This window comes from Acinonyx jubatus, chromosome C2 (genome assembly GCF_027475565.1).
Source record: "Acinonyx jubatus isolate Ajub_Pintada_27869175 chromosome C2, VMU_Ajub_asm_v1.0, whole genome shotgun sequence".
In the NCBI taxonomy this organism is placed as follows: Eukaryota; Metazoa; Chordata; class Mammalia; order Carnivora; family Felidae; genus Acinonyx; species Acinonyx jubatus.
In genome coordinates, this window is record NC_069384.1 from 48,424,866 (window position 1) to 48,438,921 (window position 14,056).

Here is a 14,056-nt window from a genome sequence, read left to right on the forward strand (position 1 = left end):
CACTAAAAAAAAATTTTTTTTAAAAAGTATCAGTACTGAGGGGCACCTGGGTTATTCAATCATTTAAGCATCTGACTCTTGACTTCAGCTCAGGTCATGATCTCACAGATTCAAGCGCGCTAGGTTCTCTCTTCCTCCCTCTCTGCCCCTCTTCCCCCTCAAAATAAATAAACTTAAAAAAAAAAAAACAGCATGTCCAAAGGGCACAGAAGCCAAACTAAAAGATCTGTCAATACCAAAGCTAGAACATTTGGGCAACAAAACCAATAATGCTACAATAAATTATAACCCATAGAATAAAATACCTATGAATCCATATTGATAAAAATAAATAACTGAATAAATAAATAAAGAGGGAAGAGGGGCAGGTCTCCCTTACAGAAGAACTTCAGTTAATAAATATGAAGGGAATGAGGGAAATAGAAAATCACCAATAGACTATTGTATACACAATCGCTGCAGGCAAGATCCACCACTAGGTGGCTAAACAGTGAGCGAAAGTTTAAGAAACAGTGTATTTGCAGTACAGATTCAAAGTAGCTCTCCCAAGATACCTATTACAAAGTGAAGGTGTAACCAGATAGAAGCCATCTTAAGCAGGCAGTCAGGACTGACATAACCAGTAATGGTTACACTGATAGGATACACTGAGAAGGGCACATCACATATTCTTTCCAAAACACCATAACTTTAATCTAATTATAAGAAACCAGAGACAAACCCAAATTGAGAGATATTCAACAAAATACTGAGAAAATCACAGTACTCTTTTAAAATGTCATGACCATGAAGGAATAAAGACTGAAGAACTGTCACAGAATGAAGGAAATCAAGGAGACATGACACCTAAATGCAACATGGGATCCTGGAACAGAAAAATGACATTAGTGTGAAAAACAAAAGAAAACAAAACAAAACTGGGGCACCTGGCTGGCTCAGTCAGTGGCGCATTCGACTCTTAATTTCAGGATTTTGAGTTCAAACCCCACATTGAGCGTAGAGATTACTTTAAAATAAGATTTTTTTTAATGTTTATTTATTATTGAGAGAGACAGAGTGCGAGTGGGGGAGGGGCAGAGAGAGATGGGGACACAGAATCCGAAGCAGGCTTCAGGCTCCGAGCTGTCAGCACAGAGCCTGATACAGGGCTTAAACTCGTGAACCATGAGATCATGACCTGAGCCAACATCGGATGCTTAACCGACTGAGACACCCAGGCCCCCCCAAAACAAAATCTTTAAAAAACCTTAAGAAATCCAAATGTCTGTAGCTTAAAGTATTGTACCAACATTAATTTCTTAATTGTGGTCATTGCACTGTGGTTATGTAAGATATTAACACTAGGGGAAGCTGAGTGAAGGGTAGATGCAAACGCTGTACTATTTCTGTAAATTTTCTGTAAATCTAAAGGTACTGGAAAATAAAAAGTTAAAAAAAAATAGTGCAGTTCATCTAAAAATAAACAAATGTATTTACTCAATACTATGAACTTCTAATGGTGGACTTTCAGATTCAACTGCATGAAGCAACAGCCTAAAACAGAGCATTTCACTTCACTGGAGGTATTAAACACAGAAGCAGCAGTAGTCAATACAGAGGTATTTAAAACTGGGAATGGTAGCAATGTGAGAATTTCTTTTTATCCCCCTCATTTACGCCACTGAAGCCAAATCCAGAATTTTGAGTGAAGAAACCACACCCCACAAATGTGAAGTAAGCCAAGGCAGAACAGTACCTAAAGCCATACTTTCTGTTTGGTCTTGTGGTCTGTGTGTTCTTGATTCTCTCTCAAAGCCCTCTTTATTGTTTCTTCTCCCTCTTTGTTCCATGAAATGTACCAAATTAAAGTTCTCTCTATCAAATTAAAAGTCCTCTCTGCATAATTTGGAATGCTTCAGTAAAAGGTGTCTAATAAATTATTACAATGTATATCAGGATACTACTGTGTTTAAGTCACAAAATGCTAGGGGCGCCTGGGTGGCTCCGTTAAGCATCAGACTTCGGCTGAGGCTGTGATCTCACAGGCTAGAGCCCTCCATCAGGCTTTGCACTGACAGTGCAGAGCCTGCTTGGAATTCTCTGTCTCTCCCTCTCTCTCTCCAGCCCTCCCCCACTTGCATATTCTCTCTCTCTCTCTCTCTCTTTCTCTCTCTCTCTCAGAATAAACTTAAATAAAATATCACAAAATTCTAGAGGAAAAAAGATCATTTTTCTAAAAACAAATTATATTTTTTGAAACACTCTCTACATAGGTAGAAACTTCATTTTGCTTCTTTTGCTACTCTTGGCTTACATAAAAGAACTAAATTTTTTTAAAAGTTTCACAGGAAATATTTTTTAAATAGTAATTTTCAGCACATGACTTGAGCACAACTTTTGTATATCTACAGTATTAAAATGAATGAATGATAACTAATATATTCAGTTATCAAAGAAATGCTGGGTTATGTTTTATATAAAATCTAAAATAAGGTCTGGAAACTGTACGGATACATCTCACAATGATTTAAGTAAGTCACATCCCAGAAATTTTCTTGGTTAACCCTTGAAATAATTAGGATATACCATTCCCTATAAAACACTGATTAAGTTTTTATAATATTTTCTTTAAATTTTTGTTTAAAAAATAAATAGCAAAATACTTTCAATATTAGTAACTCTGAAGATAATGAACAGATTAAAAGCAAAACTAATGCATACCTTATGTAACTCAGAAGATGAAGACTTTTTCCTTTTTCCTTCTGTGACAATTTCTACAAAGACATGGTAAAAATTATCATTTAATATCTAAATGAAATATACAATGTAATAAAATAAATCCTCTCACAGCTATCCTTTGTTTTAAATTAACCTGTTAGAATTTGAATTTACATTGATACATTTTACAGAATCTAATGGACTAAACATTTTAAAGGTCAAAAAATAATCTGAAGAGCAGCAAGTTCTCACAAAATGTCTTCATTAAATAATATATATGATGACAATAGAAAAAAGAAGAAAACTTGGCTCTAAGAACTAAATAAAATATTACCCAGCAAAAGTCCAATAGGTGTTCAACAAATGTTGGTTGAACCATATGACCAGATAGATTTTTGTAATTGGGAAGCGGGGGAATGAAGCAAAAGGTGAGAGGTACATTGGGAATATTCTACAAAAACATTTTCAGGGGCATCTGGGTGGTTCTGTCAGTTAAGTTCCGACTCTTGATTTTGACACAGTTCTTGAGATTGAGCCCCGCATCAGGCTCCACACAGACAGTGTGGAGGCTGCGTGGGATTCTCTCTCAAAATAAACTTAAAAAAAAAAAATCTGCAAATGTGTTATTAGCTCCCTCTCCCTTTATAAAAGATATGTTTTTTGCCCCAAATTCTTGCTCTTAGACTTGTTAGCACTTCTGAAGAAAGTCACATAATAGTAACTGCAAATACTACTTACTACTATTACTACTACTAACTACAAAACTCACACTTGGTTTTTTTTTTCTTTTAATGTTTATTCATTTTTGAGAGAGACACACACAGTGTGAACAGGGGAGGGGCAGAGAGAGAGGGAGACAGAAGTTGAAGCAGGTTCCAGGCTCTAAGCTAGGTGCACAGAGCCCCACATAGGGCTTGAACCCATGGCCTGCAAGATCATGACCTGAGCCCAAGTCAGCCACTTAACCTACTGAGCCACCCAGGTGCCCCAAAATTCACAGTTGTTTTAACAAAGACTTTCAAAGTTAGCTAACAGTTCTTTTATTCATCCCTGACTACTTATTCCATTTTGAGCTCCTATTACCACTTGAAAGTCCTTTTTGTTTTTTCAAAAGATGATCTTTCTTTGCGTCACTTAGAAGCCATGACTACAATATCATTAACTTCTCAAAATTTATTTGTATCTTTAACCATCTTCCCTCCTTTCTGCACATCTCAAGATTAACTCTTGATTCCAATATCCCCCATTTCTTTTGAAACCTCACCCCATCAATTATCTCCTACTTAATATCTTTCTCTTTCCACTGACCCCTTTTCAGCTCCATACCAATCTGATTTAAGTGTCTTAGAGTCTTAAGGAAAAAAAATTCCTTTCTACCTAATGTCCTACTCCAACTTGTTCAGAAATCTCTTTTTTTTTCTTTTTCTTTCTTTCTTTCTTTCTTTTTTTTTTTTTTTTTTTTTTTTTTTACATTTTGTTTTCCTTGTTTCATTCAGCCTCTTGAAATCTGGCTTCCGTCCTACTAAAATCAGTGGTAAAAGTAACCTCCTAATTGCCAAATTCAGCACTCTCACACTATTTTAACTCTGTAATTTACATTGCTTTTCACTCTCCTTGTTTCCTAATTTGCCCATCTGCCCACCAATGTCTCTTCCTCTTTACATTGAAATTAAATGTATGTGATTCAAGATGTTTTTCACTCTGTACGTTCTGTGGGTAATTCCATTCATGCCAATGGCTTCAGCTAACATCTATGCACATAATGTAGTTTTATCATGATTAATTGCAGATTCTGATTTTGACCTTCAAGTATCGTTCATTACACCTATAATGCAAAATATGCAGACAGCACCAGGGGCTACTAAAAAAATAAAGGCATATCATCATGGGACACTAGATCCTCAAGATAAAACGGGGGGGGGGGGGAGGGGGGCGGGAGGAGAGAAGAGTTTCACTTGTTTGAATAACAGTGCATGCTCAGCTACTCTTTTGCAGAGGCTCAGTGTACTATAGCATAACAAAGGCTCTAAAAATTCTGCAATAAATTAATTTTTCTTGTAACTACAGCTCTCATACTTATTTGTCCACAGAACCTTTTTTCCAAGTGAGACTCATCCATGCCCTGTGACAGCAAAAGAAGTTAAAATTATATATTTTGTAATCAGACCAGACTTTGAATCCTGGCTCTGCTTCTTACTTGCTATTGCTAACAGTTGCTTACCCTCTCTAAATCCAGTTGTCTCATCTGTATATCAGAAATAATAACCATTTCACAGGGCTTTTGAAAGAATTAAAGTCCCTAAAATTCTTAGTACACTGCTTAGTACCAAAGTACTCAACGTATGTACCCTTAACTTAAATGAAAGTGAACACAGATTCCTTGCATGTTGCCTGAAGCAATCCATTGAAAACCTAAAATTCACTTGAACTTTCCTGTTTGAAATCAAAGATTCATTTGAAAATTGTTATCTATGACTCTAATTTATCTGTTATACTTTCGTTATTAAACATTTCTAATGGTCATTCTCCCTTGAATGACCTGTGCATTATTTAATTATTATTTTACTCAGTTGTTAGTGGACCCGTCTCTGGCACCAGTAAATTTTTTATCTGTGTCCCATTTAATTTACTGCTTTTGATATTCTGTGAACTTGAAAATAAGATATTCATGCTCATTGGGGTTACAAATAATTTTAAAATATAGATACAACGTACTCTGAAGAAAAGCTAGAGAAGCTTCTCACAAGTAAACTTTAGCATACAGACTTTGTAATTTCTCGTCTCACTGCTCAAAGGTGTTTTGTGCTTAATTCCTGATTCATGGACACATTACAGAAAAGTAAGTTAATCAGAGCTTTTGTGATTCTTCTACTTATAAAATTTTTCTTTTAATTTTAAAATATCAATTCACTTAAAAACAATAAACTCATTGCATGCTAACATGGCTCAAGTATTATATGAAAAATAATTGTTTTAATGCTGAGAAGAATGGCAGTATTTTACTTATTTTCAAATCTCTTTCATGTCTAGCTTAATAAAAGACAACTGTTTCCCCCCCATCTGTTTCTGCATTCAATTTGTTGTGATACATGTCATGTAGCCTCTGGAAAACTCTACTGTACACATGTGGGAGAATAAGAGGAAAAGGTAAACAATGTCTTAGAATTGTTACAAAAACAATTTTAACCTCACAGACCCAGAAGGGTCTAAGGGAACCCAGAGGTCCCCAACACACCTTAAGAACCAGTGCCTAAAGTAGATTATAACCATGCTGGAAACCATCCCACTCTTAGAGTTATCAGTTACATGAATCCATAAATACTTGTTTTGTGTTTAACTTAAACCAATTGCAAGTGCGTGCTACTTGCAACTAAAAGATATATCAGCAATACACTATGTAACCCTTCACAGTTTCTTCTTTAGGTGTATGTTTTAGAGAAACCTAGTGCAGTCTCACAGAGGAAACTTTGAAACTTCATTTTTTTTTTCCCTACTGCTATCTACATTCTACTTCTAACTAAATAGAATTCTTCCTATTTTATTAATCAAATTCCTCTCTTTGGGTACTTGGAAATTCTGATGACCACAAATGTCACTTCCGGTCATGAGTTCAAGTTAGCAACCACTCCTAATGAAATGGCAAATATATGCATACAAATATCACACAGAATCCAGAATCCCTTCAAACCAACTGATTAGTTTTATTTCTGATAATCTGTGGAGAAAATTAAACATACTTTAGAATCATTCTTAAAAATATTCGTCTCTTAAAACCAGATGAATACTAGAAAACAGCTAGGTAATATTAGATTTGAAAATGGGTTTTATACAATAGCAATTATTTTTCAAAAAGGACAGCTCCAAAAAGAAAATCACCAGGAAAAAAAAAAAAAAAAAAAAAAAAAAAAACTTCTCCAGAGGTACAGGTAACAGAAACATGACTATCTTTTATGAAATAACAGCTGTGTTTTCAAATTTTACCTCCCACAGCTACTTGCATCATGTTAACTGTAATAAATAAGTGTGACAAGTGAAAGGAGATGGGATTTGCTGAAGGACAGGGTTAATATCTTGCTGCTCCCCCTCAAAAGAAATGTATTAAGATGAAATGCACTTATTGGAAAAAGGCTGTGCATCTTAAACTGAAGAATAATAATCCCTAAAGCTCTGTTAGAAAGCATGCAATTGGCAGCAGATAAACAATGCGCATTTTCCTAATGTGTAAATTTTACATGAAGGTCTTAGAAGAGGAAAAAAAGTATATTAAAATAAACACTGATCTATTGCAGGCCGGTACTTTCATATATGTAATGCACGTACTTTCAGAGGCAAAGAATATCCCTAGAAAACACACACACACACACACACACACACACACACACACACACACACACACACACGGCTGCTTATGAAAAGGGAGTCAGGTTTTTAACTGCTTCAAGCAATGTCCCAGAAATCCTGTTCACTCCTCCTTTGCAAATAAGGCAGAAAAAGGTTTGAGACGCACTGCCATCAGAGACTCCTAATAAATTTGTAATTGCTAAGACTGTCTCTGCAAAAATAAACGGTACAGTAAGAAAGGAGACAATGAATTAACTGATTCATTGGGTGTTAGTTTGTGGACTGAACTGTAAGCTTATTAAAAATAGAGTCCTCCCCCCTCCTCCTCTAGTGCATCCACAGGACTTAACACGAGGAAATGAGGTAGTCTTAGCAGATGAGATCTTTGACAAACACTTGTTGACTACGAGGAGCTCTACCTCATGTCTTAGAACTCCACTTTTGTGTTTCCAACATGTAGTACCCCGAGCTGAAGCCATAAAGCAATTTCAAAAACAAAAATACACGGAGAATAAAAACACAATGGAAGCACAACTTCAAATCCTTTGTTCGACTTTTTACTCACTTCTGGAAGAAGCAGCAGGAGGCTGGAAAAGAAAAAGGTTATTAAGAGGGCCTGTTCAAAAGAACGAAACGCGTCGCAGCGCTGATCTGAGCGATGAAGTGTCAATTAACAAGCCCCGCCTCTCCCCCTTTGCAGCCGCGGCTATACCTGCCCCGAGGTAAGGGGGTGAGAAGGAAGCTGAATCGAGAACCAAAGAAATAGAGAAAAAGTGGGGTCAGGGGCTGGAAGTGAAACTGGTACACTGGTGGAATTAGAAGAAGGCGTGGCAGGGGAGCGGCAAGCCAACCGGGAAGATTCCTGGGCCGACGAGACTCACGCAAGGTGTTCGGGGGACGAGGGGAAACCTGAAGGGGTGTTGGGGTTAAGAGCGGCCAGGGCTTTGATGACAGCTAGGACTCGGTCTCCGACTGGCAGAGGCGGGGGCGCCCCGGGAGTCTTCCATTGTGCGCGCCCCTCCGCTCGTACCCTCCCCGCCCCTCCCCTCCCCGCGCGAACGGGAGCCCGAGCCCCCACGGGAGCTCGAGCCCGAGCCCTCTCTCGTCCGGGCCGCCGCACCCGTCGCCGCCTGTACCTCCCATTTGCCCAAGGTTGAAGAGAATATGCTCAGCCCTCCTCCGACCCGTTCTCACCGGATGAAGATCGACGTCGCCCGGCCTTCCCCTTGTCCATCTTCTCTTCCTCCTGCTGGAGTCGCAGTTGCTGTCGCTGTCACCTCAAGACCCCTCAGGCTGGGGAAGAGAGGGGGAGGGGAGGGGGGGGGAAGGAAAGCCAGGAAAGTACCAACGGCGCTTGCGCAAGAGCCGTCGCCTGCCCTCAGACCGGAAATCAGCTGCCCCTCCCACCTCACCCGGAAATCACTTCCTGGGACTTGTTTTTTCTGCGGGTTGCCACCTCGAATGATTATTTAGTGGTACTATTCTTATTATTTCTGAACCTATCGGAAAGTGAGGGTGCGTGCGTGGTTTTAGCCCGAGATCGTCTGCGGCTTTGTTTACTTTCAAGGCTGGGGTAGACTGAAAATTGAAAAAGGGGAAACTTTAGGAATTCCTGTAGTTTAATGACTCTCGCGAGGTGGCCCAGAAAAATGAAAATAAAAAGAATACTACACGGTCTCTCCTAGCTACTTGTCCTCAAGAGTGTCCTCAAACTCAGAAATAAAAAGACGGTAAAGCCACCTGTTAGCCTAGACATTGGCTTAGCATTTGGAGTGGAAATGTATTTGGTCAGTTGAGGAAAAATGTCATAGTAATAAAGAGGATCTCTTTTTAAAATTCACACTCATCATTTTTAAAGGTCCAGAAAAAAAAGGTAAACTAGAACTCAGTTTTTTTTTAACATAAAACGCTGAAGTTATAGAAAGTGGATGGCTGTAAACTGGAATTCGTTCAACTATTACTAAAGTACTTAAGAGACTAGCCCAGTCCTCAATGAACTCAGACTATTTTTAGACTTATTTTTCTTTTTCAGTTCTTTCAAAGGGCTCATCAGTTTAGAAAACTGCCCTGTTTTATTGGCCACGATATACATATTAGTTTTTTAAATGTGTAAGATGTAATCAGAGTAAGTTAAACATAATTCAGCTCAAACATGATTAGTCAGAGGCAAAACGATCTTAGAATGTTCCAAGCAGAAGGGATCTTGGAGCTACTTGAGCTTAACATCCCATCCCCTTTCCCCATTTGACCAAGGCCAATAAAGGGACTTACCTAACTGGCCCTAGAGCCCAGTCTCCTGCTTCTTGAGTAAAGCGTCCTTAATTACTGTATGATGTGTGCTGAGGTACAGGTAAGCCTCCAGGTGTTAAAGCCTATTTGGGCTCTTGGGCCCGGGGGAGTGTTTTACAGGGCAGGAATAGTTGAAAAGCAGGAATATTTCAGAGCTTGATGAGATTGAAATTCACGACAAGGGTTTCATTTAGAGGCCCTGGTTTATTTCTGTTTAGCAAAGCAAAACACTGTTTAAAGAAAAAAAATAGCTGAATTTTAAGTTTCTTCGTAAATCAACGTTTTTCATTGAATAATTTAACTCCGGAATCAAACCAGCTTAATTCATTTGCCAATATTGTAGGAAACAAATTAACTGCAAAAGATGGAAATAGAGCTGAGAGATGGGAACATAAAAAAGGAAAGTGTAAGTAGGCCTTATCCATTTCCACCCAAATTAGCAGCTTCCATAAAAATAAGTGGTTTTAAAGTTTAGCAGTAAGACATTAGCTTATAAGAAATGAAATTATAAGAAGTTAATTATTCAGTTTGCAAATGTGTCACTTAGACTTCTTGAAACAAATATACCGTTCTGCTAATATACCGTGTAGACAATTTGTCTCTTTGAATTGGAACTTGTTTCAAATAACGTTTGAAGATAAATGAACTTGAAGCTCAAGAATTTCAAATTTGCTTTTGGACCAGTATTTTTATTGTTAGAGCATTAATCTCTGTCTCATAGTTAACTGCATTGCAAACAACTAAAGGACTAAAAGTTCAGTTTCTACTTTTGAGAGAGTCACTTAACCTCATTTTGCCTTTCATAAAAATAAGTGATGCTCAGGTAAGAGGTTTCTTATGTTAAAAATAAGAAAGACCAAAAAAAAAAAAAAAAGTGATTGTCTTAGTATGTTTGGGGATAATGTCATTTTGCTTATGTACATTTAACTCACACTGTATAGAACCTTTCAAATTAAAATTATTTGAGATTAGAAATTCATCAGCCCAGTATTTTATAAGAGAGGATGGACAGGTATTATCTAATGGGTATGGCTCTTTATTGAGCATTAAAGGTGCATAAAAGTGATTACATTAAGTATTATATTTTTATTTTTGTTCTATTCATTGGGTTTGGTTTTAATAGTTTCAAGACAAAGAGACAGTATGAAATTGATCAACCCTTTATTTTACCCCTCGATTAACAATTTCTTTGAAGAGAGCTTAATAAAATCTGCAAAAGGCCCTTTCTCATCACAAGTGAATTAACTTTAAGTACAATATGAATGTAAAGAGGTTTAGATGGGCACTGTAGATATCTGGACTTCCTATTTTAAAAACTAAAAGAAACAATGTGGAATTTCTTACCATGGGCTCCAGGAAAGCCTACGGTTTGCAAAGATACATGGAGTTATGTTGCTATTCGCTCCATTTTCATTAGTAATTGACTTTTATCTTTAAAATACTGAGAATTCTTATGTGAAGCAAGTTTTTCTTCCACATATAAATGAAGTAATCTGTAATTCATGAAAAGATACATAAGATTGTTTAGTTTTAAAGGTATCTTTTTAAGTTAGTTTTAAAGATATCTTTTTTTTTTTTTTTAACAGTCAGCAACTGTAACTGCCCTGCAGTGGAACGGCCTGTTTCCACAAGTTATGAAAACCTGCAGTAACTCTAGGTATTTGAGGAGTAGATGGATAATCTGTTGTCCAAAAAGCTACAGAAGGAATCTGTGCACAAATCTTTAACCTAAGATCCCTAAACTGTCATCTGGCCCTGGGCCAGCCAAGCCCAAGGTATCTTGTACATATACTGCTAACTTCTTTGAAGTGTCCTATCTTAAAATGTTACATTTATTTAGCATTTCTTTGCCTTAATACATTTGTTTCTTAGGCACATCTGTTTCTTAGGCACACATAATGTATTAAGGCACATTTCTGTTGTTATTGAGGCACAGAAATGTGCCTTAATACATTAGTTTCAAGAGAAATTTTTCAATTTATATTATTGTTAGTAAAAACTGAGGCTTTAGGTAGTCTCATCTTCTTTAGCCTTTAACTTTTGGTACCCACTTGCCTCTGAATAATCCAAATCAAGAAACATGAAACGTAGGGTCTAGGACTGCACAAAGTCGGTAAATCCAAAAATCTAGTTTTCAGAATTATTTGGGAGCATCTTTTCTTAAACTACCTACTCCAGGTCCCACCTCAGACCTTTTAAATCAGAATCTCCTACAAGTGGGGCCTGATAATCTGTATGTTTAAAATTTATCCTAGGAAGACATATCAAGTATTTCTTTTTTTAAGTATAACACTGAACTATAATTTATAGCGCTGTATACTTAGGAGATAAAACCATAAAGAAATGCAAAGCACTGATTTCTATAAAAGTCCAGAGTGGTTACTTTAGGAGAGAGAGAGAAGCATTGGAAGGCCCTTTAGGGATGGCTGGCAACACTAGCCATCAGTTGTTATGCGATGTTTCTCTTTATAATAGTTGACTAAACTTTTTTTTCTTTAACTTTTCTAGAAACTTCTGTCGCATACTCAAATTTGAGAAACCCAAGATTTGGTGACATCTAACTTTTTTCTTTCTGTTTCTAATATTCTATTTCTATTCTATTCTATTTTTCTTTCTATTTCTAATAGCCTATTTCTGTGTCTTTACCTCAGCTACATTAAATTCAGCCACTTTAGTCTTTCCTGGGGAGAGGTAGGTAGGGAGAAGGAATCCTAGGAGGAAGGGATTTAGTTTGCTTTTTTTGAACCTTTCACATATGTTATTTCATTAGCTTTATCATTTTCTAGTTTTTTTCTGTAATTTACTAAATAGAATTGTCTACAAGCATAATTTTAGTAAAAAACTTCATTTTTGCATTCTGTGTTGAGAATAATCTGCTTTTGTATGAAAATAGTAATTATTTTCTTAAGACATGCTTTCTAGGATTCTTTATTTTGTTTTTCTAAATAAATAAAATCATGGTCATTGTAATAAAAAGCATTTAGATATTCTTAAATTTTCTGAGTGAAGCATCCTTCACTCTGTGCTTCCTAATGGCATAGGATATACAAAAGACCTCCAAAGTATACCAAAGGACTATAATCACTATAATAAGGTATTACTGAGTAACCAGGGTTTTAGATGCTAACTTCTCAGGTTGTAAAATTTTATTTTCATAAAAGCTTACTGTTCATCTGTGAAGAATGTAAAATATTGCTTAGTAAAGCCAATTGATGATCCTGGAGAGAAAAGGAGCTCCTTAAAATCAAGCTAATTAAAATTATGTGCATCTGTGATTCTATTGCCCCAACTACTCACTTGTCAAATTCCTAGAAAGTAGAATGGTTTGCTAGGGGCTGGGGCAATGGGGAAATGAGTAGTTATCCCTTAATGGTTACAAAGTTAGATTTTGTCAAGATGAAAAACGTTCTATGGATAGATAGCAGTAACGGTGGCACAACAATGTGAATCTATTTAATGTCACTGAACTGTACAACTAAAAATGGCTAAAATAGTAAATTTTAGTATATTATACTACAATTTTTAAAATAAATAATTAGAGGGGCGCCTGGGTGGCTCAGTCAGTTGACCGTCCAACTTCAGCTCAGGTCATGATCTCACAGTTCATGAGTTCGAGCCCCTATTGGGCTCTGTGCTGACAGCTCAGAGCCTGGACCCTGCTTTGGATTCTGTGTCTCCCTCTCTCTGCCCCTTTCCCACTCACGCTCTGTCTCTCTCTTTTTCTCAAAAAATGAATAAACGTTAAAAAAAATTTTTTTAAATAAGTAATTAGAAACAATAGCCATCCCTAAAACAAAAAATAACAGCTGTGTCAATCACCTAATCCAGGTTACTAGAAGAACCTAATTTGAAATTCTCATTAATAATTATTGCTTTTTAAATTTTTCTTATATTTATTTTTGAGAGAGAGTACGAAGGGGGAGGGGCAGAGAGAGAGAGAGAGAGAGAGACACGCAGAATCCAAAGCAGGCCCCAGGCTCCATGCTGTCAGCGCAGAGCCCTACAGGAGGCTCCAAACTCATGTAGCATAAGATCATGACCTGAGCCAAAATCAGACGCTTAATCAACTGAGCCACCCAGGTACCCCTAATATTCTAATTAATGATTATATACTATTCTCCATTATTCCATTCAATGTAAAATGACTAGGCTACTTGATGTAAGACACTGTCTAACAAATACCTTCACTAAATTTTTGGAAGATGAATGAAATAAGTTAAATATTATGCATTTACAAGATCATCGGTAAAAATGAATCTTCTCTCAGTCTCCTAGAGCTGCCTGAGTTACTTTGGGTATGTCATTTTACTTTGAAAATCCTTACTTCTCTATAAAAAACACATTAACAATGAATATCAATAACATGCTTTGCAGCTTTAATAATCTTATTCCTAAAACTAAGCTATCTTGTTCCAACCCAATCCTTAGAGAACTAAAAACAGTTTGATGATTTTTCTCCTTTATTTAAATGAACCATCTTGATTTGTAAAAGAGAAAAACATAAATGCATAGGATATTCTCTAAGAATGATTAATAAATTGACATTTATTAACTTTAAAATTATACAAGAAGCCTCTATAATTTTTAGAGAGCTTTGTGTGCATCTTTCTCCTGTATATGCAGCTAGAGGTCTTTTGCTCTTTACTAACTTATGCCCTTAGCAAAAATCGTAAATTTCTAACAATAATATTTAAGTGCTTAGTATGTACCGGGCATTATTCCAAGAACT

General features: G+C 36.7%; 1 protein-coding gene across 14 annotated transcripts in view; it reads right to left on the reverse strand.

The window, feature by feature from the left end:
- Positions 1 to 8,439, reverse strand: part of SENP7 (SUMO specific peptidase 7) — a 149,842-nt gene extending 141,403 nt beyond the window's left edge. For 4 of the 14 annotated variants that reach the window (XM_053220783.1, XM_053220782.1, XM_053220776.1 and 1 more), the window contains exons 1-2: positions 8,233 to 8,437; positions 2,701 to 2,753 (exon numbers count right to left, since the gene is read on the reverse strand). In XM_053220783.1, coding sequence (XP_053076758.1) covers positions 2,701 to 2,753; positions 8,233 to 8,272 — 93 coding nt within the window. In that variant the 5' untranslated portion in view covers positions 8,273 to 8,437. Of the gene's footprint in view, positions 1 to 2,700; positions 2,754 to 8,232 lie in introns of all 14 variants that reach the window. The other 10 variants (XM_027077643.2, XM_027077641.2, XM_027077640.2 and 7 more) reach the window with 5 other exon arrangements.
- Positions 8,440 to 14,056: the final 5,617 nt, after the last annotated feature.